General features: G+C 38.9%; 1 protein-coding gene across 1 annotated transcript in view; it reads right to left on the bottom strand.

The window, feature by feature from the left end:
* Positions 1 to 24747, bottom strand: part of TFCP2L1 (transcription factor CP2 like 1) — a 1111497-nt gene that overhangs the window by 387642 nt on the left and 699108 nt on the right. The window contains exon 11 of the mRNA XM_044075043.1: positions 15662 to 15752. Coding sequence (XP_043930978.1) covers positions 15662 to 15752 — 91 coding nt within the window. The remainder of the gene's footprint in view (positions 1 to 15661; positions 15753 to 24747) is intronic.

Genomic DNA, 24747 nt, shown 5'->3' with positions numbered 1-24747 from the left:
AGACTGTATAGAAAAAAGAAGAGGAGCAGATAGAAAAAGAATTATGCTAATGAGGTAAATAGCCTGAGAGAGAAATTTGAAGGAAAATTTTTAAGAAAAACTCACAGAAATATAGCCAAAGCTTGACAGCAGTAGAAACTCGTCTGACACACAAATCGGCAAACGAGATTTGAGGTAATTTACAGATGAGCATTATGGGTAGAGCCTAGCTTGAGAGTTTGGAGGGCGTGAGCCAAAGTAAATGGTCAAGTCACTTCCAAGGCTTGAAACCGAGCCCACAGTCAAGGAGTGAGTGAAGACTGACAACATCAGATCACATGTTTAAGATCCTGTTAAGGCCTTACCCCTATGCTTAAGGGACTTAAACAAACCATCAGCAGCTTCTCCAAACAAAAGCTTAGAATCTAGAGGAACATCCATCAACTTAGCATTAATATCATCAGGCAGAGGTTGAAGCCTAATCAAAGAACACCTCCTCATCATTGAATTAAGAACAGCAGGCCTAGAAGTGGCCTCTGCTGCATCATAACTACGTAAGTTGACATTCCTGAGAAAGAACAGCCAAAACATACTTAGACATAAGAGTCTGATAATTAGTAGCCCTAAAAGTTAGGGTAGCAGAAGTGTAAACCTTCATGCCCAGCCTTTCCATAGCTCTGCTGTCCTTGTCAGAAGGCAATAACTTGGGCGACGGGAGCAAATGATACGGCTTATCAGAGGCCACACACACTACAGAGGTGTCAGAAGCAGGACATTTATATAAAAAATAATAATCCTCAGCCACCCTATAAAACCTGCCAGGTTTCTTGAGAGCAGGGGGCAGAGAATCAGGTGCATGAGAAGCATTGGAAAAGCATCCAGCAAAGTAGCCACAGGCTTAGGAGATTCCCACTGCAGCAACTCATAGAATCTCTTATGGATATCAGAGACCTGAGCACAATTCCGCTTAACAAAATCCATTATCCTAGAGAGTATGCCCCAAAAGAAATTCCTCAAAAGGAACATCAGGACTAATAGATTCCTTCTCTTCTGACTCATAGTCCAAAGGAGAAAGAATATGAATCGAATAAGATAGGGATTTGTCATCAAAATCCGACTCATCCTCAGAAGAATCCTGTTCTCTAGGCCTTTTATGGTGAGTAGGGGACCAAAGAGGAGCAGGAACAAAAACACCTTGAGGAGGCTTTAAGGACATTAAAGCAGTAAATAGCCCCTGAGTAAAAAGGCCTGACAGTCACTTTGTGGATCACTAGGAGCAGAAGAAACATGTTTAAGCTTTTGTTTCTTTTTAAAGGGAACATCCCCTCCAAAAAACAGAGAAGGCTCAGACCCAGGACGACAGTCGAGAACTATACTAGGAACTTTCCCCCCAACTAAAAATGGAGGACCTCCTTTAGGCCCCTCAGGAAAAATCATGGTTCCCATACCTCTCAACCTCTTACAACAAGAAATCTAGACAATAATGGGGGGGGGGCAAAAATAGGGATACTGTTTTTAAATATTGCTCTTACAAACTTAGAAAATTGATAGAATAACAGTTTTTTTTCTTTAGCATGAATTTTTTGAGGGGTATGAAGTCTGAAGCACAAACGTCTGTCATTAATTTCTGACTTTATCCCTCAATAACCTGCTGAAGGATCCACTGACAAAACCAGTGTACAAAATGCCAAGAAATACCAACAATCATAAACAAGCAAATATTAGCTAACCAATTAGTAAAGAAGACAAAGATAGAAACACACACTTAAGGTATAAAGAAGGTCTAAGAGAAAGTATTTTTCTTTTTTTTAGTAATGGAAGAAAAATAAAATCAATGAGTCTATAAAAATAAGACGCTGAGTAACAATACAAGAGAAAAGAGAGAAATGAATTAGATTAAGGAAGTTAGCTGAGGTGAACCTAGGCCAGGGAATCACATCCGTACTCAACAAGTAACAAACTAAATCTGAAGTAATGTTGGGGACATGATGCGAGTATGGGCAATGGGAGGAGCCTGAGATACAAATCCTAAGTCTAGAAAAAGTGACCAAAGTCAGATCCTAAACCTAACAGTTGAGAAATGGATGAAAAAGACAACATCAGACCTTCCTCACATTCTCAAAGGAAGCCAGCAACAACTTTTAACATGTGAGTCTGGCAATTTAGAATTCTAAGGGTAAATGTAGAAGAACCCCCCCCCCTCCGCGAAGTCTGTGAAAAGCATTCCCATCGTTATCAGAAGGAATGAGATTAGCATTCATAAACTCACTGAAAAAGGTATTGTCAACAAGATAACTGCAGGTTCAGATTTGGGATTAGAATATACGTTTTTATATATCTGAGTTACCTTATGTATTCTATCCGACCTTTAGGGCCATCTGGCTGCCATGCATACTGCAGGATGAGAAAACATCTTCTAATGTTGGTTAATTAGGAGGAGCACGTACAGGCTGAAGACAATCCAGTTGTAATAAATCATATTTTTTTTTTCTGGGATACTGGAATGTTACTCCGTTCCCCCTGAAACAAATCTTTCATTTTGGAAATAGCTTCAGAAAAAGATAACACTTCTGGGGGGTCTGAAAAGTCACTTTCCACAGAATCAGAATTAACTGTCTGCACAGAATTAACACATAAAATCCCCTCCCAGTCCAGTCAAATTTTTCTGGATGAGAATAAGTATCAGAAAAAGACGGAATTCTTTTATAGTCAGTGAGGGATCTGAGTTTAAGGAACTAATAGCTTGATATAAAGCATTAGCAAAGCCTAATCTTCTTATCCAAGCCAAAGTATCTTCTGTTCCCCCCCCCCCCCGGAAACTTCTCAGAAACAGATTGACTCAAGGTAGGGACACTAGACCAGGAATCACATCTTAGACTGTCTATGTGGTAAAACATCATGCATTCCCTCCTATATATACCATATATACATATTTACCAGCAAGAATGTTATCCTGTGCCTGCAGATAACATTCCAACAGCCACAAAAGAAGTGTCTAACCATTGGTCTTTAGTGGCTTCCCAAGGAGCTACACCAAAGGGATCCGAGGAAAAAGATGTGTGACCTGAGGAACCAGCTTTTGCCACAACAGAGTCACCTGTCAAAAGCTGACGCAGAGAAGAAGACTGATTAACAGGCAAAGGCTCCCTATAATTTTTTGTTTTATTTTTCTTGAGAACAGTGGAGGGAAAAACTGAAGAGTCAGTAGCTTGCTCCATGGTTCAGATGAAAAAAAAGAGCCTGAATATTACAGCTAGAGGAACCATCCTCTCTTCCCTCCTCTTTACATTCCACATACACTACTTCTTTGTACTATTCTCTCCCTTCTTCCTCAACACTAAATCCTCCTCTTCCCACTCTCTACCCCCGATATAATGCTCATATGATACCTATGCAAATCTCCTTCACCTCTACTGCTATATTCCCACTGTACAAACAAACATACTTGTAAATATGTACTCACAATCTTTTTCAAATTTTCAATTTTCTTTTAAATATTTTTTTCTATAAAATGTAGTTCACCACTGTACTACTCATTTGTTATGGATTTTTTCTAAATCTCATAAGGTCCTTCATCTGTATAATGTCTTAATTCTATAGAATGTCTGTATTTTACTACTGTATTGCTCATTTGTTTATGCATTTTTCATATTTGTATAATCTCTCATGGAGCTTTTCTCCCCAGGACTCCAATGAAAACAGGCTCTTTTCGGCCCAATGGATTATCCCGGTGAACAAACTGTAAAATAAATAAATAAAAAGTCTATGAATGTCCTGTTAGAAAAACCCAGTCTTTTTAAGAAATAATTTTGAGACAACCAGCAAAAACACTTTTTGGTAACCCCCAACTACAACATTTTTATACATTTAGGTAAAAATTATTTCAGATAAATGTTTTTAACAAGTTTTCCTGACAACAATTAACATAGAGGGTAAGCAAGTCTTCTGCCAAAATGTTTCATGACAGTGCCTGACTTTACAAGTCTGCATCAGGAAAAGATGGATTATACTCCATATTTAAGTGTTTCAGCTTTAAGTTTGTGGTTCAGACTCAGCTGTCAAATGAAAAGCAGCTTTTTGCACCAGATCTAAGCATTCGTGTTTAAAGCATTTATAATCTCTAAATAAAGGAGTTTAAGATATCTGAGCATAAGACCCCTATAATTGATAGTTGGAGTAGGACTAGGAGCCTGCTGAACCAACAATATTTTGTTCCTGGCTGGGTTTTCTACCACAAACCTTATTTCCGATGAAAGGGAACAGGTGAAATAGACATGGTATTCAAATCTGCAATGCCAACAAGGTTGACTTGTGCATCTGGTGGCTATTACAAGGGTGATTTTAATTCCATATTTACAAAAGTGGGTTTTTTCTTGAGTCTTTGAAGATTTATAACTTTTAGCAGAAAAAGCCAGCCCCATTTTTTTTCAATTCCCATCAACTGTTTAAAAAAATATGGATGATAGGGACATAAGGGGAAGTTGAGTGAGCTTCACATCCCTCCAGTGTCATCACAGGGAGTGGCCTCCACTTGAAAGTTAAAGGACAAGGACTACATGTAGCGTGCCCCTCACAAGACGTAACCAGCTCTACTGTGTTACATTTTAAAAATCTTACTCTGGGACAGAAATTTGCAATTTCTCTTTTTTCTTTATGTCTAAATCTTATTTTTAAGAGCAGATCCTGATATATTAGAAAAAATAGAAATATGTGCAAGTATCTTATGTTTCATGAAAGCTACGTTTTGCCCTCTTCTAGCTGCTATTTGTTATTAAAGTAAAAATGAAGGAGTACAGAAATCTGTCTAGTTCCAACTTCACCACCAAGAGGATTGAGGAAAAAAATCCAGAAACTAATGGTCTTAAAACTTCGTTGATAAGCTCAGTCACAAAAATTTCCAAAAATCATGAAACCCAGGTAGTGGTCCAAAGCAACAAGCCTTTATTCATCACAGACAAGTGATCCTCAGTAACAAAGAAATCAGAACTATTTTAACGATTTTAAACACATCAGCTTTTACATACTTAAAAGAACGTGTGGAAATGTATGTATTTAATTTTAAACCAGCCAATTCAAGGCAAACAATATAAACAGGGCCTTAAAAGTGCATCTTAGAACAGCAAGTATCCACCCACACACACTAATACTAATTAGATCAAACTAAATCCTAGTTAAGGAAAACACCACCTATTTGCAATCTATATTCCAAGATCAGGTATTAAGAAAAGCATAGCATATACATAAAAAGAGTTTTAACTAAAATCATTTTTGGCTAACTAATGCAATAAAGCCTTCATCAGGTCTATGACAAGAACTAAAATCAAGAAAAACACATAGCTATATAACCATAAACAGAATCAGTGCTTTGCAAAAAAAAATCATTACAGTTTTCATGTTTACACCCCTAAAAACATGTTTATACATAGAAAACCCACACAATAAATACAGAAAACAGTGCATGAAGTAAACTAGTAATGTATAAAAGTGTGCAGGTATGTGCATGGGCATACAACAGTATGGTATGTGGGGGAATTATACCAATACTGCATGGTAATAGCGGCATGAAAAACCCTGTTGTGAGCAACAAATCTAATCAAAGCAAAATTGAGGTTAAAGTAGCTAAACATATAAATTTATATATTTATTCACATTCTACACATCATTTTTATTAATTAGTATATTTTAAGTACATAAAAATTTTCCTCAAAAAATTCCCTAAAAAACCTTCACAGATTGTGTGGCAGCTTATATAGATTCAACACACACTAAATAGAGCAATAGTAATTAAGTCCTAGTTTTCTGAATGCATTTACTTTCAACTGCCAGTATAGTTCTTTTTTCTCCAATACACCACTGACTTCCCTTTCAAACTCATCCATTCTCCACACAATCCAGAATGATAAATTTATAATCAGAACATATGGGGTGTTCTAATAAGTATCTGGATAAGATGTTCCTCTGGTATTTACATCTGATGTCAGAAAGATGATCTGAAATCCTCCTTTTCAGTTTATTCATAATCTTATCCACATAAAATGCAGGACAGTCATTATACGTGGCCCTATATACAACTTTTTCCATATTACAGTTATCGCTTGCTGAAGATTTCACCATCTTTTTAAGATAGGGGCACTCAAATGAGTCGCACTCCATCAAGTATTCACAGAAGGTGCAGTTAGGTGGCCCTCAGATTTTAGTGCTGATGTCATCCTGGGGTTCCTTATTTTTCTTTCCCACATAGCTACATATGCTTCTGCTCTTTTTATACACAAAGTAGGGTGATCTCCTAAAACCCTTACAAGCTGCACATTGTTACTGAGGCTTCCCAGTTCTCCTTAATAATGGCTTTAACTGTACTGAAATCCCAGGTGTAAGTTAGAATGCAACTGTCTTTATTTTTCTCTTCTTTTGGGTTAGGGTTTCCTCACTGCATAATTCTACCAAAAGGTCTATTTCACATAGTGTCACTGTTAGTATTAGAATCTGTAATGGGATCCAGGATCATATGTAACGTGTTTGACTCATATCCTCTGGTTCAGAAATCATTTTCAGTATCATTCAGAGTTCCAGAATTTACTAACTCTTTTTAATACTGTTAAGTCCTTTCATGTTTTTATACTAGTTTTTAATAAGCAAATTCACTTTTTAACCCAATATAGCTTTAAATCTATTTAATGAATATTTATGAGTGAATTTCACTTCTTTTCATGCCACTATTGGTTGAGTTTGATCACATGATCTTACAACTCAGTGTTAGATCCTGTTTGCATTTCTGAAGTTCTCAGAATAAAAAGAAAGAAAGCATTAATTCCTTGTCCGGAGCCTTGCCTTGGTTGTACTTCGTTTTACTCATTTTTTTGGTTTGGTTGTCTTCAATTTCACTTTGATTTCCTGGACTTGCTTTTGCCGTTTAACCATGGCTGGTGAGGCTTTGTCACGGGACACTCTGATGGCTCTGACAACATATCCTGTACCAGAGGAGCTTATTGCTTTTATGCAACAGCTCACATCTGTGATATCTGGAGCTGTTTTGGATGGGGTTTTCTCTAGAAGCCAATTGGGCTTCAACAGGCTTCCAAATAGCAGTTTCAAACTTGTCTATGGCAGCACTGCAAGGAAGAGATGCTGCCCCCTTGGAGAGACCAACACTTTTGATGGTGCAAACGGTATTGGCTTGCACACACAGAATCTACTTGATTCAGTTTTCAAGGATGTAGTAAACCCTTTGTCCAGTTGTTTCAACAAGGTGAACATTGGTGCAGTAAGTAACAGTAAGAATTCCTTTGTTACCAACAAATTTGTTACATGTAGGAATGACATTTACAAACTGGAGCAACTCAGTAACAAATTTATCACTTTACAATATAACATTTTATACCTAGAAGAGTGCATTGTGCAAGAGTGTGTACCACAAAGGTTACGCATTTTTAAGTTTCCCAACGGTATTAAAAAAGAGAGTTCTTGTACAGTAAATTGGTATCTATTTTCAACAACACTGGTGTAACATTGATGAAGGCTTTAGTCAGGAATTACCAGAATGAGAGTGGCAACATTAGAAACCAATTACAAGAACTTGATGACAAAATTAAAAGTTCCAGTAGTTTTCAATCTCTTATTACATTGTATTCTGGCATTGCTGCTAAAGCTGACCATTTGAGGGCATCAATTATACAGAGGAAACAGGGTAAACTTTGAAGGGATATTGCAGCGTACGCTGAAGGGGTAGCCTATCCAGTAAAGACTACTAACACCTCCACACCACCAGCTGTGGCTAACAATGTTACCATTACCCCTGTTCCACCACCAATAGCTGGTGGGACTGTTGACACCATTAGTACAGCAGCACGTAGTACAAGTAATAATTACAACAAAAACTGCCCCCTACCACCCACTGCCTCACCCGGCCCTTTTTTAATGCACCCATCAGGCAAGATAAGGACTCCAAAATGGTCCATCAGCAAACAGTACAAGGGCAAAGTGAGAGAAAAAACAAAAGGAAGACCTAGATTACAAAATAGAACTGCTTAATTTAAGAAAGGTCACTCTTAACACAGAACATCTATCTGTGTTACAAAAAGGTTTTTCTTTTATTCCCAGCAACTCTGTGGATATCACAAAATTGCTCATAGACTTCAAGCTACATGTAAGAAAACGCAAGTTACAATACATTATGAGCGATGTACATCGGAAACCAGGTCCTGACAAAATCAGAAGTACATTCAATCCCACCCTTAACAGCACCCTTCAGGCCTTAAACAACATTGATGAAAATGAATTAAGGAACAAATTGACAACTAAACACAAATATTACAATTTAACTAAAAATATATAAAAAAAAAGACATTAGAACCATGAAGGCAGACAAGGGTGGGATGTTAGTGCTGATGAAGTCTGAGGATTACAACAGTGCAGTTTTAGATTTGTTGGGTGATAATTTCTTTTGACACTTCTGTGTAACAGGAATTATTAGAAGAAGTTTTTCTGCCATAGACCACATTTTGTTTTACATGTTTAGTCAGGGCAATTTTGATTAAGATACTTTTGTTTTTCTTCAGGTGGAATTTCTGAAAATAGCAATTTTTTTTCTGAATTCCTAAGGTACAAAAAAACAGGAATAAACCTCCATTTAGACCTACTGTGTTGTCAGCCTTTTCCAAGAATGAACCGATTTCAATCTTTTTAGACCACATTTTGAACCCTGTGATTCAGAGTTCACGATACTGTCTAAGGCACTCTTGGCATTCTTTATAGCTGCTAAATGGCTTCAGTACAGAGGAACCATTTTTTTTATTTGCTTTGCCTCTTGTGGATGTTGTCTCCCTCTAAACCCACATTCCACAAGATGCTGGTATAGAGTATCTAAGGGAATATTTACGTGGTCACACAACTTTTGACGACAATAAAATAAATACTGTATGTTCCCTTAGGGACCTGGTCTTAGACAACAACTATTTTAGTTTTTTAGGCAAGTTTTTTAAACAGACATCTGGAGTAGCCTTGGGAGCTAGAGTCCCTCCAGTTTTCGCCAATTTGGTTATGACCACATGGGAGGAAAAATTTCAGAAGCAGCGCCCCTAAGCCAAAAAAGTATTGTTCTACCACAGATACATAGATTATGCTTTTTTTCTGTGGGCTGGTACTCCAGAAGAATTTCAATTGTATGCTTTTTTTAAACATCTTTATTAAATTTACACATATGACAAAGGCAATCTTACATTTATATAAATGAAAAACATACAAAATGATATCACTTTAGTTGCAAACAGTTTACATCAAAGACACCATTGAAACAATTGTAGTTGTAAACATTATACATCACTTATAAAACATCCATCATTGTCAGTTAAGCATTATATAGCGCATTCAAATCCTGCCTCTTAAACCTAATTCTTGCTCTGCATATATTGTTCCCACAATTTCCATTCTTTGGAGCCTGCTTGGGGTAAAAAAATGCCTGTGTAAACACTTCCAGGCAAATATCCTAAATCTTCTAGACTTTGTTGCATATTTGGGAGATATACATATATCCCCCCATTGTCTCTTTGTGAATTGCTTATCCAGTCTGTCTTCCCAATCCTTTCTACCCCCCTTTGATTGATTCTTATCATGCAATGTTTTATATACTCTACTAATTATTCCTTTTTAACAGCAGCTTCTGTACTAGAATCTATTAAAACACTACCAGTGCTGGTCTTTCACTTAAAATCCCTCTATTTCTTTTTCTTTGTCTATACTCTGGTATCAATCCTTGATAGGGAAGGCAATCTTCATCCTGCATTTCTGACCTCTCCCCATTCTATTACCTTTGCCTCTCTAATTATTTTCTCCCAATACCTTGGTTCTTTTGCCAGTTTTCTCCAAAAAATTGTAGCCCCCTCTTGCCTCTTGACTGTATCCCTAATTGCAGTCATCCCTATCAGCAGAATCTCCTTTATTTATTACCCTGTTGACTTAATTCTTGCAATGCTTTCTGCTACTTTATGACTATAATATTCTGCATGGTTATTTTATTCTCCTTAAGGATCTGCATCCAAAATCCCAGTCTCTCATTGTTTCTTGAGCTTCCCCCCTGTTTAATCATCATCCATTTTCACTTTGAATTATAGGTTTCTATGTGTGCTATGTACAGGAGCCTTAAATGTGTAGCTCTGATATGCCCCTTCAAATCAGGAAAATCCCAGACCACCTTGTTCTATTTGTAGAATCAGCTTAAACCACTTGACTCTTGTCTCCTTCCCCTCCCAGATAAAATCCTTCAGTTCTTTATTAACTGCTATCCACAACTTCTCTAGTTGATAAAAAATGTCAGACCTGTGTGTACAACTAAAGGGACTAAAACATTTTAACTGCTTGCATCTTGCTATCCATATCCATAAAACAGAACTTCCAATTTCTCAGTTTTTGTATTATCTTTTGTTTAGTCTCTTTCCACATATCCTTAGCTGTCACATCAGAATCATTTTTAATCCATACTCCTAAGTACTTCATTTTATCATGTCCCCACAAATTTGGATATTACTGAACCAATTAGTGTATGGTACATGATTTATAGCTATTGCCTTTGTTTTAGCTTCATTAATTTTGTATCTCCAAAATATTTGAAACTGTCTCAAAATGTTCCACAGTACTGAAATATCCTTTTATGGTTTTATCAAGTATAAAATAATACCATCTGCAAATACAGCCAGCTTTTCTTGTTTACCATACCAATTATATTCTTGAACTTTTAAGTCCTTTATTTTCTTTGCCAATAGTTCTAAACATAATGCAAATACAAAAAGAGGTAAGAGGACATCCCTGCCTAGTTCCTCTGCTCAAACTGAAATTATCAGAGAGGAACCCGCCCACTTTAATTTTTGCCTCCAATCTCTCATCTGCTTGCTTACTTGATTATAAAAATAACACAAATATATCTAGTATCACATCAAAAATGAGAAGTTTGAAAACTGTCTTTTGACTTAACTTTTTTCTTGACCATAACTTCTCCATTCGCTATTGCTGTGATCCATCTAGCCAGCCATCAGTATTTTCTGTTTTCAATCTCCAACCTCTGTTTCTCCATTAGATGCTTCTGTCAAATGTTTTGTTGAAGTGAGGATTGCAGTGCCAGGGCAGTTTACTGCATGCATGCCTCTACACATACATCATCCAGGCTACAACACAATGATGCCTGGCAATCCTTGCAGGTAGATGATCCAACACATCAGAGTGCATCCTTCTATCACCTTCCAACACAAGGTGATGCCTGGCAATCCTTGCAGATAGATGACCCAACACATCAGAGTGCATCCTTCTGTCACCTGCCAACATCTACCAGTATTGATGGATCAGGCAATCCCTCTTGCAGACAGAGAAGGACAGTATCAATATTTGTTCCCAAACTGTTCTCTTCCATCTTCCCTACCTGGCTCCTCAATTGCCCTGGTCTTTATTCTGTCAATGGCTGCCCAGACTGTAGTTGGGCTTTATAAGTTCAGAAATGAATGGCATGACTTGGGCATCATAACTTTATAACAAACTTTAAAGAAACCTCAACACCACCACAACTACTCTGACCCACCATCGCTCTAGTCAAGGTGAACAACCACTTCTTAAATCACTCCACCCCATCATATCTGCAATTATGGAAACTATGTTCCCATCATGCAGTTTTAAATAAGGTACACACTTTTAGATTATAGTTTCAACACTGCTGACCAGATTAATCTCTATCTCTCCTCTTAAGCAGACACACACAATTTGCAAAGTAAAACAAATATGTACACCGGAAGCCCACAACAGCCAATAAAATAATATTTAATATGGTAAGCGCTTTCCCGACATTTAAAATTCACTTCATCAGACCACAGCAAAGGTAGAAGCAAACAATATAAAGAATATCCCATTCAATCAAATCACAGCAAATAAACACACTCATCTCAAACAATTAAACATTAAATCATGTCAATAAAACATATATTGTAAAAACGCATTTGTAAAACATATAAATACACACACATAACAACATATAAAATTTATCATGCTGCCTAAAGAAAACATTTATTTCTTCCTAAGAGGCCATGACTTTAGAACAGGTTTCAGGGAAACATGATTGTTCAGACCCGAACCCTTATTAGATCTCATCCTAAGTATCCATTCAAGTTCCACAATCTCAGTTCTAAAATTTAAATCACCTAGTCTAGAAATAAAATACACTCTATCTATTGCACAAAATCTATATTCATGAGAGAAGACTCTCTCAGACATATGTTTAGCAAGTGCATTGCACAAATATTGGATCCTGATGGAATATAAATGTTCCCTAATATGCTCCCTAAGCCTACGATTACTCTTACCAATGTAGAAACATGAGCACATTATGCAATATGCCAGCTATACAACATCTTTCATGTTACAATTAGCTCTAACATTAAAATGGAATGTAACGCCAGTATCAGAATTACTGAAACTACTACCACTATCTATATAACTGCAAAAGTGACATCGACCACAGGGAAAAGTGCCTGTAATTTCACCAACTGTTTTGGATTTCTTAAGTCTGTCAGGATAGCATAGCATCCTCTTCAAGTTTGTTTTACTCTTAAACATAAAGGATGGATGTTCTCCAACCATATCCTTAATCCTGTCATCTGTGCAAAGTATAGACTTCCTAACAATTTCAGTGATAGTACAAACATCACTGCTGTATTGTAGGGACAAGAAAACATCTATCCTCCCCCCAGATTTAATCCCTGTAACAGCTATCGAATCCATAGCCTTCAAAAAATAGGGTCTAGCATGTGAGGGTCTCAGCTGAGTGCTCAATGTTAAGCCCCTTTCCAAGTCCTTCAATTTATACCCATGGTATAAAAAATGGTCTTTCAAAACCACCATCTCTTTCTTTAAACCTTCATCACTTACATACAGTCTAGAAGCACGCATAGCCTGACCTTTCACAATATTCATAAAAACATGCTGAGGATGCATGCTGGTCCTGTGTAATAAGGAATTCTGTGACACAGATAACTGCAGCATTCAAGACAACCTGGAAGTATATTGGATCAGTGGTTCTGACCCTGAATATTCCCCAGCTGATGGGTTGCATTACCAGCCTGAGTGGTGGAAGAGCATCAAAGTCAGGCATGGAAGTTAAAAGTTGCTACCAGCTTCGTAGAGACCTACTGCAAAAAGTCCAACTGGGGGAAGACCTTGGATTGCAGAACCTGTGTTAGGAAGTCTACGACCATGAGACAGTTAAGGACCATGCATGAAATCCAGCTTAATACATAGAATGCAGAAGCATATATTTGCACTGCCTCTACAGCAGTGACCACTGCATTACACCTTTAAGCCAAAGGATGAGTTAGAATCATACAAAATAACTTTTAATTCCCACATGAAAATGGCTACAATGTATGCTATCACCACACTCAACAAAGGCACTGAGGGATGGAGGGAATGAATAAGCCAGTATGGGATAGGACCCTTAACAACAAGTGAGAAAATGAGGGGGGATTTAAAAAATCTGCAAACATGTATATGTTTCCATACCATTCATTAAGTCCATTTACTTGGGAAGGCATTCATCATGTACTATGTAGTATAGCACTCACTCAACTGCAAATGTACTAACATGCATATTTGTACTGATGTTTATATACACTTTCTAGACATAACTTTCAAACAACAGTACCCACACCTATTATACTATTCCCGAAGTTCTGATATCTCCAAAGTTACCAAATGTGTTTAAATGAGTAATGAGTAATAGTAACAGTCTTTTCAAGATAAAAAAATCTATTTTTTGGGTCAACACAAATGTGATGATATGGGCAAGTGCCAACACAGCCAGCTGGAGTTTTGTAAAGAATGATATGTCCTTTGAATATCAAACTGATTTATACAAGATGCTTGTGTTGCAAATGTATTAGAACTGTATGTCATTTGTATATCAAATTGATTTGTACAGATGTTTGTGCTGAAAATGGGTTTGCGAGGTTTGCTTATATTGAAATGTATCAAAAGTGCACCCTACTGAAGTGAAAATAACTGTACATGTATTATTGTAACTGAATTAAATGTATGTCTTTTAATATAGGATACTGGTTAACCAGCTAGCTTGCTTTAAGAAAAATAAGGGAAATGTAAATGAGCTGTTAAACAATTAAAATAGCACTCCACGGTGCTGAATAGGACTGGAGATGCTAGGTCTGGGAAAAAGCTTTTGTTCATTAGCTCAGTAAAAAGAGGGGAAGCCCCAGGCACTGCCATAAACATTTAGATGTGTATTGTAGCTGTCTATACTAAATTCCTTTCTCAGCTTTAAAGGGGAATACTGTGAGAACCTGGAGTCAGGTGACCAGATGAGGTCATTCTGCCAGCCCTCTTGAAAATTATATTTTAGATATTACAAACAGAAATCTCAGAGTATTGATTATAATGATTGAAACTGACTAGAAAGACCCTCACCCACATCATCTTGCCATGCAATAGTAAGTAACTTAACTAGGAACAGTAATTCTTTAAGATTCAGTCAAGAATATAGTGAAGCTTAGTTTAGAGAATGTTTTCTTTATTTGTATGAGTCTGTCCATCAATGTTAATTTCAATATTTTCTGTGATTTGAACTCTGTGATTTACTGTAAATATATATTCAATATTTTCATGTTCTTTTATTATTTATTATTACACATATTTAAAACATTTATTGTGGCTAGTCCTTGTAGAAAGTATCTAACCTTTAAGAGTACTTATATTTATTTGGTGACACTGTGTGGGCGAATTCAGAAGGCCTAGCCATCTTGGTCAACTACTACCCTTTGCATTAGTATTAATATTACACATTATAATTGGACACCCTTTGTTAAGGGCCTTAGAGCAGCTGATTGTGGAGTGTCTGGTGGCGGTGATAACTACCTCATAATCTGGGCAGAAGGGGACAGAGCTAGCAAACCTCTGCCAGCCTTTCCCAGGTGTGTATGTGTGTGTGTGTGTGTGTGTGTGTGTGTGTGTGTGTGTGTGTGTGTGTGTGTGTGTGTGTGTGTGTGTGTGTGTGTGTCTGCAAATCAAATCTCAAAGTGTGTGTGTGTGTGTGTGTGTGTGTGTGTGTGTGTGTGTGTGTGTGTGTGTGTGTGTGTGTGTGTGTGTGTGTGTGTGTGTCAGCTACTTGGGCAGGGACACAAGGCACTGGGTTCACAGAGAGGGTACTGGAGGACTTGGCTTGGACACTCAGCTGAGAACCTATCCCTACAGCTGTACTAGTGGGGAGTCTTATTGGGGACCTGGAGGGAGATGAATATAGAGACATCCAGACCCCAAGTTGAGTGTGTTCCCTGTGTGCTCTTAAGGGAAATTGAGCTGGATGCAGAGAGGTCTACATCTGGAAATACTGGGTGTATCCATTTGTATTCCAACTGCACACCCCACTCCAGTGTCAGTGGTGAGGATTCAGGCTCCTTGATTACTGGCCCAGCATGGGGATGTCACATACTAGTGTCAGTGGTGGCCATCACATAATGGTAGCAGTGGTGGGCCTCACAGTATACAATATCATACTGTGGAATAAAGTATCTGTAAGTTAAGCATGTGTTGAAATAGCTAACAATTCAGTATTAAAATGTTTCATTTCTAGGAAATTGCCTCCTTATTTATTCAAAGCACCCATCCACACTAAGAAAAAGAGTGGTGAGAGTCAGTTACTAACCTTCCTTTAACTGCGTTGAAGAGTCGGATGCCATCAGCTGGACCACAAACCTGGACAAAGTCTTCTCTAGACATCTTTAATAAATCTGCCCCTGTTAACAATTTAAGAATAAATGGACAATTGCAAAAAATTATTTTGCAGAACCTAATTTATTTTCTATTCATAAAACACAAGACATTTAAAAATGTTCACCAAGAACTGCTTATTGAAGTTGATTTCCAGATCTAGTTTAGAAAGAGAAATGCAGACCTCAACAAGAATAATAAATGCAATACAAAATATACACATAATTAAGTGATTTATAATAAACTGTTAAAAACATAACAGGAAAAAGTATATCAACAACCACTATACTGCAAGAAAAAACAATAAATCTGAATGAAGGAGTACAGGAAAAATAACAAAACATAATAAAGTGCAGTACTGTCTGGAACTCACCACAGCAAATGATCTTCAAGTTAGAAAAACTGAGAAAAGGGCACCTGGAGCACTAAAACAAATGTTTTTTTCTACTCATCAATTTCAAAATTAACAACTTTCTTTCTTTTTTAAGCAGAGGAGTGACTACCTGGTGCAAGCCACATGCTGAAGGCTGACAAATGCCACTAATTAAAGAGCTGACAATACCTACTGCTATTCTTAATCTGCTTGGCTAAAAACTTTTTATAACACTAAATGCATGTATACCCTATCAGTTGAATTATGGCACAAACCCTCCTTTACAGAAGTTATGGTTGGTTTTACTCTACCGACCAAGAGTTCATGCAATCTTTTTTCTGGAAAATCCCACACTCAGGGGTTAGACATACTCCTGTGATGGTGCATGTTAAGACATCTTAAATTAGTTATATAACTGTTCTCCATCTGCATTCCATGCACTCATATAGTTTATGAAACTGCACTTTGGCCACTTAGTCTGTTTAGAATGTAGACTCTGGATTGAGCAGAACAGTTTACCCATCCAAATAACCAATAAATTCTTAAAAATATGTAATGTATCACTTTTCCTTATTCCTGAAGGTAATTTATTATACAGCATAAGCATGGACTGAGTGATGAATTTCATTTTAACAGTAGCTCTACAGCTGTCAACTAAATATATAAACCCACTTTTTCTGGAATTGTGATTAGTAAGCAAAATTTCAGCATTCCATAAAATCCTTAATTTCCCCTCATAAAATGCTTCCCATGCTAAACATAATTTATCCCACAAGTACCTACAGCTTACTGAGTAAAGTTCTAGCAATTTACACCATGAGTTATGTGGAAGTGATTAATATAGCAATAACCCATGCCTGGGTGTGGGTAATACTGGATTTACCCACGGTTGGTGTGGTTTGGTCACAAGGGCAAAGCCCGAGTGGCCAAACAAAGACAACCATGGGTAAATCCAGCATTACCCACACCCAGAAGTGGGTTACTGTTATTATACAATGACATTATTTAAGAAAAAGAATAATTACTTTTCTTAAATAATGGCATTGTATAATGCCTCCTTGCTTCCCTTCCGTAGCTGTCTGGTATTTTGCGGCAGTTCTGATGTACTGTGCATGCGCATGCTTACGCAGTACATCAGAGCTGTGGGCAAAAGCAACGGAGAAAGCAAGATCTCCATTGCTTTTTACAAAGTGTCTCGCTATGTTAAATGAGTTTATCATAGCGAGACAGCTTTAAAAAAAAGCAACGGAGAATCTCCGTTACTTTTTTAAAGCTGTCTCGCTATGTTAAACTCGTTTAACATAGCTAGACAGCTGTAAAAAAAAGAGCTATACTAATGGAAAAAGTCCGGGCGACCGGACCTTTTTCCATTACTATAACTCTGATTTACAACGTGCACGCTGACCGATCAGCATGCACATTTTGGAATATTAATGTGGGGCCGTTGTATAATAAAACATATTTCTTTTTTGTAAATGTCCTCTGCACATTCTCCAACAGTAGTATATCCACTCTGAATAAATACAAAATAAAGAATTACACTGCAATACAGGTTTTATGTATACAATGAAAAGCCTTGCTAAGAAAGTATGACTCCAAGTGGAATATTTTTTAGTATCAAGCCAGATGTTATATCACTGCCTTGTTTTTCATAAATTGGGCATTCACTTGAATTTTTATACTGTCTGACACTGAGATCCTTGTATTACAAAGTAGTAGCAGTTCAACACAGCTCATACCTCCTACTGTAGAAGCCTAGCTGTCAAAGAAAAAAATTTCACTTTTATCATTATTAATATTTAAATCATGATTTGTGAACCAACAAAACAAACTAGTAGCATAAATAATAGGTATTTCTATCCCTTCTGCTACTTATGTGGGAATCATATTTTAATAACATCTGCAAATTTTGATATGCAACAGATATTACTGTATGGTAATAATGGGAAAACAGCATTAAACAAAATCAGTCCTAATACAGAGCCTTGAGGTGCATCTGTAACAACATCTGCCCAGCCAGATGAGTGATTTAAAATAATCCAGCACCCTTTTACACCTTTGTCACTAGCTAGCAGCCTCCAGCAAATCAGCAATATCAATGAAGATTTGACACCTCTCATTTTCTAACAACCAGTACAGAAAAATCTACTTGCTCAACTTAGATCATACTCAACAGCAAAGACCTGTTGAAGGAACCACTTCACAGCAGAAAGTCAGAGGGTTGGTATCTCTGCATATTATGGTGGGTTCCCTTTGTAGATCAGATGATAGCATAAGAATGTGCCTACCACCACTGATGACCCTGGCCTCATGAGTCATACAGTCAGGTGAATTTATAGAAAATAAAACCATCTAGATGAGAGGAGCACAGAATCAGGACGGGACTGTAAAGAAAGCAAAGTACTGAGAGAAGCATCAATCCCAAAGGCCTGACAATTTTTCAGGAAGGGAAAGTCGGCCAGAGTTCCAAAGTCTTGGTCCGGCGTTGGTTGCTGTCACTTCTTCCCTGACGTCAGTGCGCCATGGGTATATAAGATGCAGCTGACGCCACTTTTTTCAGTTTTTCTTGCCCCAGATGTCAGGTGCCCCCAAAAAGGTAGGCAATGTAAATTGCTAATAAAACATAAATAAGAAAAGCAATCAAAAACTTTCAGTTACCAGCAAATACTCCCCATAGGTACCAAAGGGTAGAAGGCCTAGGTAAGTACCAGCAAGTAAGAGGGGAAGGAGGGAGGATAACCTGGACTGCAGCAGTGTATACACTCGAGCATCTACATTTATGGTAGGTGCAAAACTGTACTATGTTCATCGTGTTACACTGCTGCAGTCATTACACTTGGGTAGAATCCCAAAGCTGAGATTGGGTGGCTGGTTCTATAAGGCATTAGGGGTGGCTATAAGGCCCTGCAGCACTGCAGTGGCAAAACCAGCTCTGGATTTAGAGTAAAGAGGCAGATGTTAATGCTTGGTGAAGGTATGTACAGAACTCCAAGTTGCTGCTTCCAAAATGTCCTTGGTAGGTACTCCTCTGAGGTAGGCATTTGAAGTGGCTGTGGCCCTGGTGGAATGAGACCTAATGCTGTTAGGTACAGCTTTCCCATGGTGTGTATAGCAGAAACGTATATAGTGCCCTATCCATTTTGAAATGGTCTGTTTTGAAATGTTTTTTCCCTGTGCTCCTGCAGCATATGCTACAAACAATTGCTCAGTTTTCCTGAAAGCTTTCATTTTGTCCAAGTAGAAGTGTAACTGCCTGTGTATGTCCAAGGAATGCAGAAGTCTCTCCCCTTTATTCTGTGGATTTGGATAAAAAGTTGGCAAGTGAATAGTTTGGTTTAGAGTCACACTTGATACCACCTTTGGCATAAAAGTAGGGTTTGTTCTTAAAGACACCCTGTCTTGGTGGAAAATGATGAAAGGTTCCACTGCCATTAGTGCCTGTAATTCTGAAACTCTTCATGCTGAGGTTATTGCCAGGAGGAGAGCATATTTCCAAGAGACATATTTTAAGTCTGCTGAGTTAGCTGGCTCAAATGGAGGTAAAGTTAATTTTTCCAAGACAAAGTTGAGGTTTAAAGTTGGAGTTGGTGCTCTACGGGGTGGTCTTATGTTTTTAGCCCCTCTGAGGTACTGTGTTAGCAAAGGATTAGAAAAAATTGGTGGGTCTGTGTTGTAATGAGATGGCAGAGGCGTGGATCTTAATGGATGAAAAGGAGAAGCCTTTGTCCAGCATGTCAGTTAAGTATTGTAATATCTGAGGAATATTTGGGACAAGAGGGTCAAGGCTGTGAGCCTGGTTCCAGGCACAGAATCTCTTCCATTTATCCAAATAGGCTTTCCTGGTGCTAGGTCTTCTGGCCTCCAGAATGGCATCCACAACAGCTTTGGAGAGAAGCATTGCTTGCTTGACTAAGGAATCTGCCATGCAGCCAGGTTTAAAGTCTTGAGCTGGCTGTGAAGTATCTGATTGTTTTGCTGAATCAGAAGATGTGGGATTTGAGGCAAAATCCATGGTGGACCTTGTGCTAAGTTCGTTAAGATTGGGTACCAGTGCTGGCGTGTCCAGTTTGGGCAAATCAGGATCATCTTTGGCTTTTCTTGTCTGGCTTTTAGGAGAACATTTGAAAGGAGAGGTAGTGGTGGGAAAGCATATACTTGTAGGTTTTTCCAGCTGAATGAGAGGGCATCCACTTTCCATGCTTCTGGGTGGTAAGTCATTGTGCAAAATTTCTGTAGCTGGCAATTCATTGGGGATGCAAACAGATCTATGTCTGGGCTCCACCATTTTTGTGTTATCATTCTGAATATTTGTGGATGTAATTTCCACTCATGCGGATGCATGATGTTTCTGCTTAAGTCATCTGCCAGAGTGTTTTTCTCTCCTGGCAGGAATTGTGCTTGCAGATGAACTTGATAGGTTAGAGCTGTGCTCCACAAGGTCATGGCTTGTCTGCAGAGGGGATATGAATGAGTGCCCCCTTGCTTGTTTATGTACCACATAACTGTGGTGTTGTATGTCTTTAGTAGTTGTTGTCCTGCATGCAGAAGGTCCTTGAAAGCTATAAGGGCATTTTGTACAGCTAGCATCTCTTTTTGATTGATGTGAAGATGCCTTTGTTCTGCGGGCCACTTGCCCTGAATACATTTTCCTGCCATGTGTGCTCCACAGGCATAATCAGAAGCATCTGTTGTCAGTATTTGCCTGGCTGTGGGTTGAGTGAAAGGCTGTCCATTGTTGAGGTGACAGGCTTCAGCCCACCATCGAAACTCCTGTTGAAGGCAAGGAATAAGTGGTATTACTGTTTCCAAACTGTGACAGTGTTGAGATCAGACACTCTTTAGGTACCATTGTAGTTTCCTCATATGCAGTCTGGCATATGGAATTAGTAGTATGCAAGATGCCATGTACCCCAAGGCCTGCAAAATTTTTCTTGCAGGGAGTTGGGTTTTTGTTGCCATCAACTGGAAATATTGAGTCAGTTGTCCTTGCTTGTCTGGCATGAGATAAGCCATCTGGGCCATTGTATTTAAGCTGGCACCCAGGAATATTATCTCTTGTGAGGGCACTAGTTTTGACTTCTTTTCATTTACTGTGTACCCTAGGCAAATTAGCAATCTTTTTACAAATGCCAGATGCTTTAGAAGAATGTCTTTGCTCTCTGCTTGAATAAGGCAGTCATCCAAATATGGGTAAATTTGAATTCCTTTTTGTCTACAAAATGCAATTACTGGTGCCAGGCATTTTGTAAAGACCCCGGGTGCAGTAGATAAGTCAAAGGGCAGTGCAGAGAATTGGTAATGCATTGAACCAGCTAAGAATCTGAGGTATCTTCTGCAATTTTGTCTGCTAGGGACATGCAGGTATGCCTCTTTGAGGTCCAAAGTTATGAGCCAAGTTTTCTTGCCCAGCATGAGAAGAAGCTGCTATAGTGTCAACATTTTGAATTTTGGGACATCCAGGTAAGTGTTTAGAGAAGAAAGATCCAGAATGGGCCTCCAGGCTTTGTCCTTTCTGGGAACCAGAAAGAGTCTCGAGTAAAATCCTTGTCCTTGCTCCTGTGTTGGTACCTTTTGAATAGCTCTCATATCCATGAGTGCCATAATTTGTCTTTGAGCCTCTGCCCATTGATTTGGTGGCAGATTTGGCATTCCTTTTAACCTTGGCAGAGTGTGAAAGTGGAACCCGTAACCTTGAGATACAATATTGAGAACCCATTTGTCTTTGGTGATCATATGCCATTTGTGACAGAAAAGTGCTAGTTTTCCCCCCAAGGAGGCTGCCAAGAGAGAAGTGCTTGGCAGCTGTAGTGGGAAGTCATTGGGGCTGTTTTATATAAGGTTGAGGCCTGTCTTCCCCTTCTTTCTGGGTTGAAGCACCCCATTGTCGAGGCCTGTAAGAACCTTGTGGTTGACCTCTGCCTCTTGGACGTCTGTATCTGCCCCTTTGAGGTCTGTCTGTAAGTGGAAAGGACCAATTTCTGCTAAATTGAGGAGGCTGAACCTGTAAGAAATCCTTCACCATTTGCATAAATTTTGCCTTATCCTCCATTTTCTTTAATACCTCTTCTGCCTTAACTCCAAATAAAACATCCTGCTGCAAAGGTGCATCCAATAATTTTGCTTTAACATGATCTGGTAAAGTCTGCTCTTTTAACCAAGCATGTATTTGAATGACAGACCCTGTAACTGCTGCTCTACAGGGGGCCTCTAATGAATCAAAATCACATTGCAAAGCATGTTTTCCCACTTGTTCAGCTGCATGCAAGAAATCCTGCATTTCCTTATAGTCAGGAAGATCTGAATTTGGAAGCATTTTTTGTTTCAACTGAGACATCAAAAATTGCTGATATTTAAGCATGTGAAACTGGAAATTTAAGGCCCTCATTGTTATAGTTGCAGATGTATATACTTTCTTCCCCCATCTCTCTAATGCTCTGCAATCTCTGTCAGAGGGAACTGGATTTTTTGCTGTAGAGGCCATTACCCCTTTGGGACCCTGGGAAATAGTTTCAGCGTCAGCAACAGGGCTTTTATAAAGATATTTGTGAGAGTCAGGGACTCTGTAGTATCTGTCTGGCTTAACTGGAGCAGGAGGTAAAGAATCAGGATTTAAACTGTATTCAGAATACACATCATCCACAATATCTAACACTAGCAGAATAGCAAGGGGTCTGTGTTGAGGTAATAAAAGAAAATGTCTGAGCCTTTTCTTGGATTCTGAATAATCCTGGCCCTCCCAATGGAAATGCTCCCTCATGGTATGTAAGGTTTCCCCGAAGGAGTAGTCCTCTGGTGGAGAGGCTGAAGGAATTGATTCCTCAGCATCAGAATCCTCATAAGGGGGTAAAGAGTATCCTTGGTCTGAGGATGAATCTGAAGAGATGGACACCTGGTTGGATGAGTCATAGTCTGCATCCTGCCTAGGCCTTTTATCAGGAGGAGGGTGGGACCCCCTGATCAGAGTAATTAAGTCTTTGGCCATTTTGAGCATCTGTTTCTTAGGCATGGAGGCCTGTCCCGGAAAATGTTGAAGCTGTTTCTTTGTTTTTAAAGGAGTTTTAGACTTAGCAGAAGATTTAATGGTTAGCTGAGTAGGTCTGAAAACACCCTCTGAAGCTGAGGGTTGTTCAGCTGCTCCAGATCCCTCTGAAGGGTTAGTCTCGGTAGGCCATAAATCTGGTGTATCCAAAGGCCCAGCCATCTCCACGTGGGAGTCAGAGGCGGCCTGTGGTTCCAAAGAAGCGGTCGTCAGGGGCTGCAAAGGCGCGTTGCTGAAAACCGGAGAACCTGTGACTGGCCTAGAAGAGGCTTCGTTGTCAGTTTTGGGCTTCAGATGCCTGTCCTTGTCTTTGCGCTTTTTGTATATCCCAGTCATCGGTTGTTCTGACGGCATGGTGTAATTGAATTTTCTGCCAAAATAATGTCGGGCAAAATCAAACCAACGTTTAATAGTGCGCTTGTTAAACCTAGCACAAAACCGACAACCTGTGACATCGTGGTCTGGGTCTAGGCATGGAATACAATAAGAATGGGAATCCTTATGAGGTATTTGCTTCCCACAAGAAATACAATTAATAACTTTTACTGACATCAGTCTGAGGCAAGAAAAAGTTTCCCCAACGGGGTACTTAGCTTTGTAGAAGACTTTGGTTCTGGATTCGGAATGAAAATCTCAGGAGTCGGCCGACTGGCACTTGCGAACTGCTTTTTCTTTGGGCACCGTGCGGCAAGAAAGACTGAAGAAAATGGCATCAGATGCATCTTATATACCCGTGGCACACTGACGTCAGGGAAGAAGCGACAGCAACCGACGCCGGACCAAGACTTTGGAACTCTGGCCGACTGAGGGACCGCCTGACGGCAGGATAACCCAAGTGTAATGACTGCAGCAGTGTAACACGATGAACATCTAATAGCTAGCACTAAAGTACCTCTGCAGTCAAAACAAGAGTCATGTATACCAGATTTAAGTTACTGTAAGCCAAGATAAATGCAGGTGACTGAAGACTACAATTTAGGAGAATCCATATTTTGTCCTAGGCAGCTTTCCACTGCCATCCTGGGGTGAAGCAGCATAGATCATAATGACCTTGAGTTACATCACAGCAACAGGATGTGGAAAAACTCCAGGGTGATCAGTTCAACTCCACACAACATTGTCAATCCTCTAGACAGAGCATAAGTTCAATATCTCAAAGAAATGAGGGTGTACTCCAGGTTGATCAGTTCAACTCCACACAACATTGTCAATCCTCTAGACAGAGTATAAGTTCAATATCCCAAAGAAATGAGGGTGTTCATGAAGGCTGGAGCCTTCAACAAGTTAGGCCACCAACCAGTCAGTACCAAATTCCATCCTAATTCCAAGCCAAGATCAAGGGCAAACCTTGCTCTGAAAATACCTGAATGTGAAAAGTGCTTAACAACAGAGGCACAGGGCTCCCATATAAGCCAGCAGCCAATCAGCTTAATAAAATAAGGTACCAGTCTGGCTGTATTAACCAACCAGGATAAAGACCTGCAAGGTCCAGCTTTATATAAACCCATTTCAGTTTTAAACCATGATTAAAGTGTTTATCTGTATACTAGCTAAAAGGTATTGCTGAAAATGACAGCTATGGATCAATGTGGTTTTGTGGAGAGGAGTC

This window comes from Protopterus annectens, chromosome 6.part0 (assembly GCF_019279795.1).
Source record: "Protopterus annectens isolate FY-2018-M chromosome 6.part0, PAN1.0, whole genome shotgun sequence".
Classification (NCBI taxonomy): domain Eukaryota; kingdom Metazoa; phylum Chordata; order Ceratodontiformes; family Protopteridae; genus Protopterus; species Protopterus annectens.
Note: the sequence above shows the minus strand (reverse complement) of the source record. Positions and strands in the feature narration are given on the sequence as shown.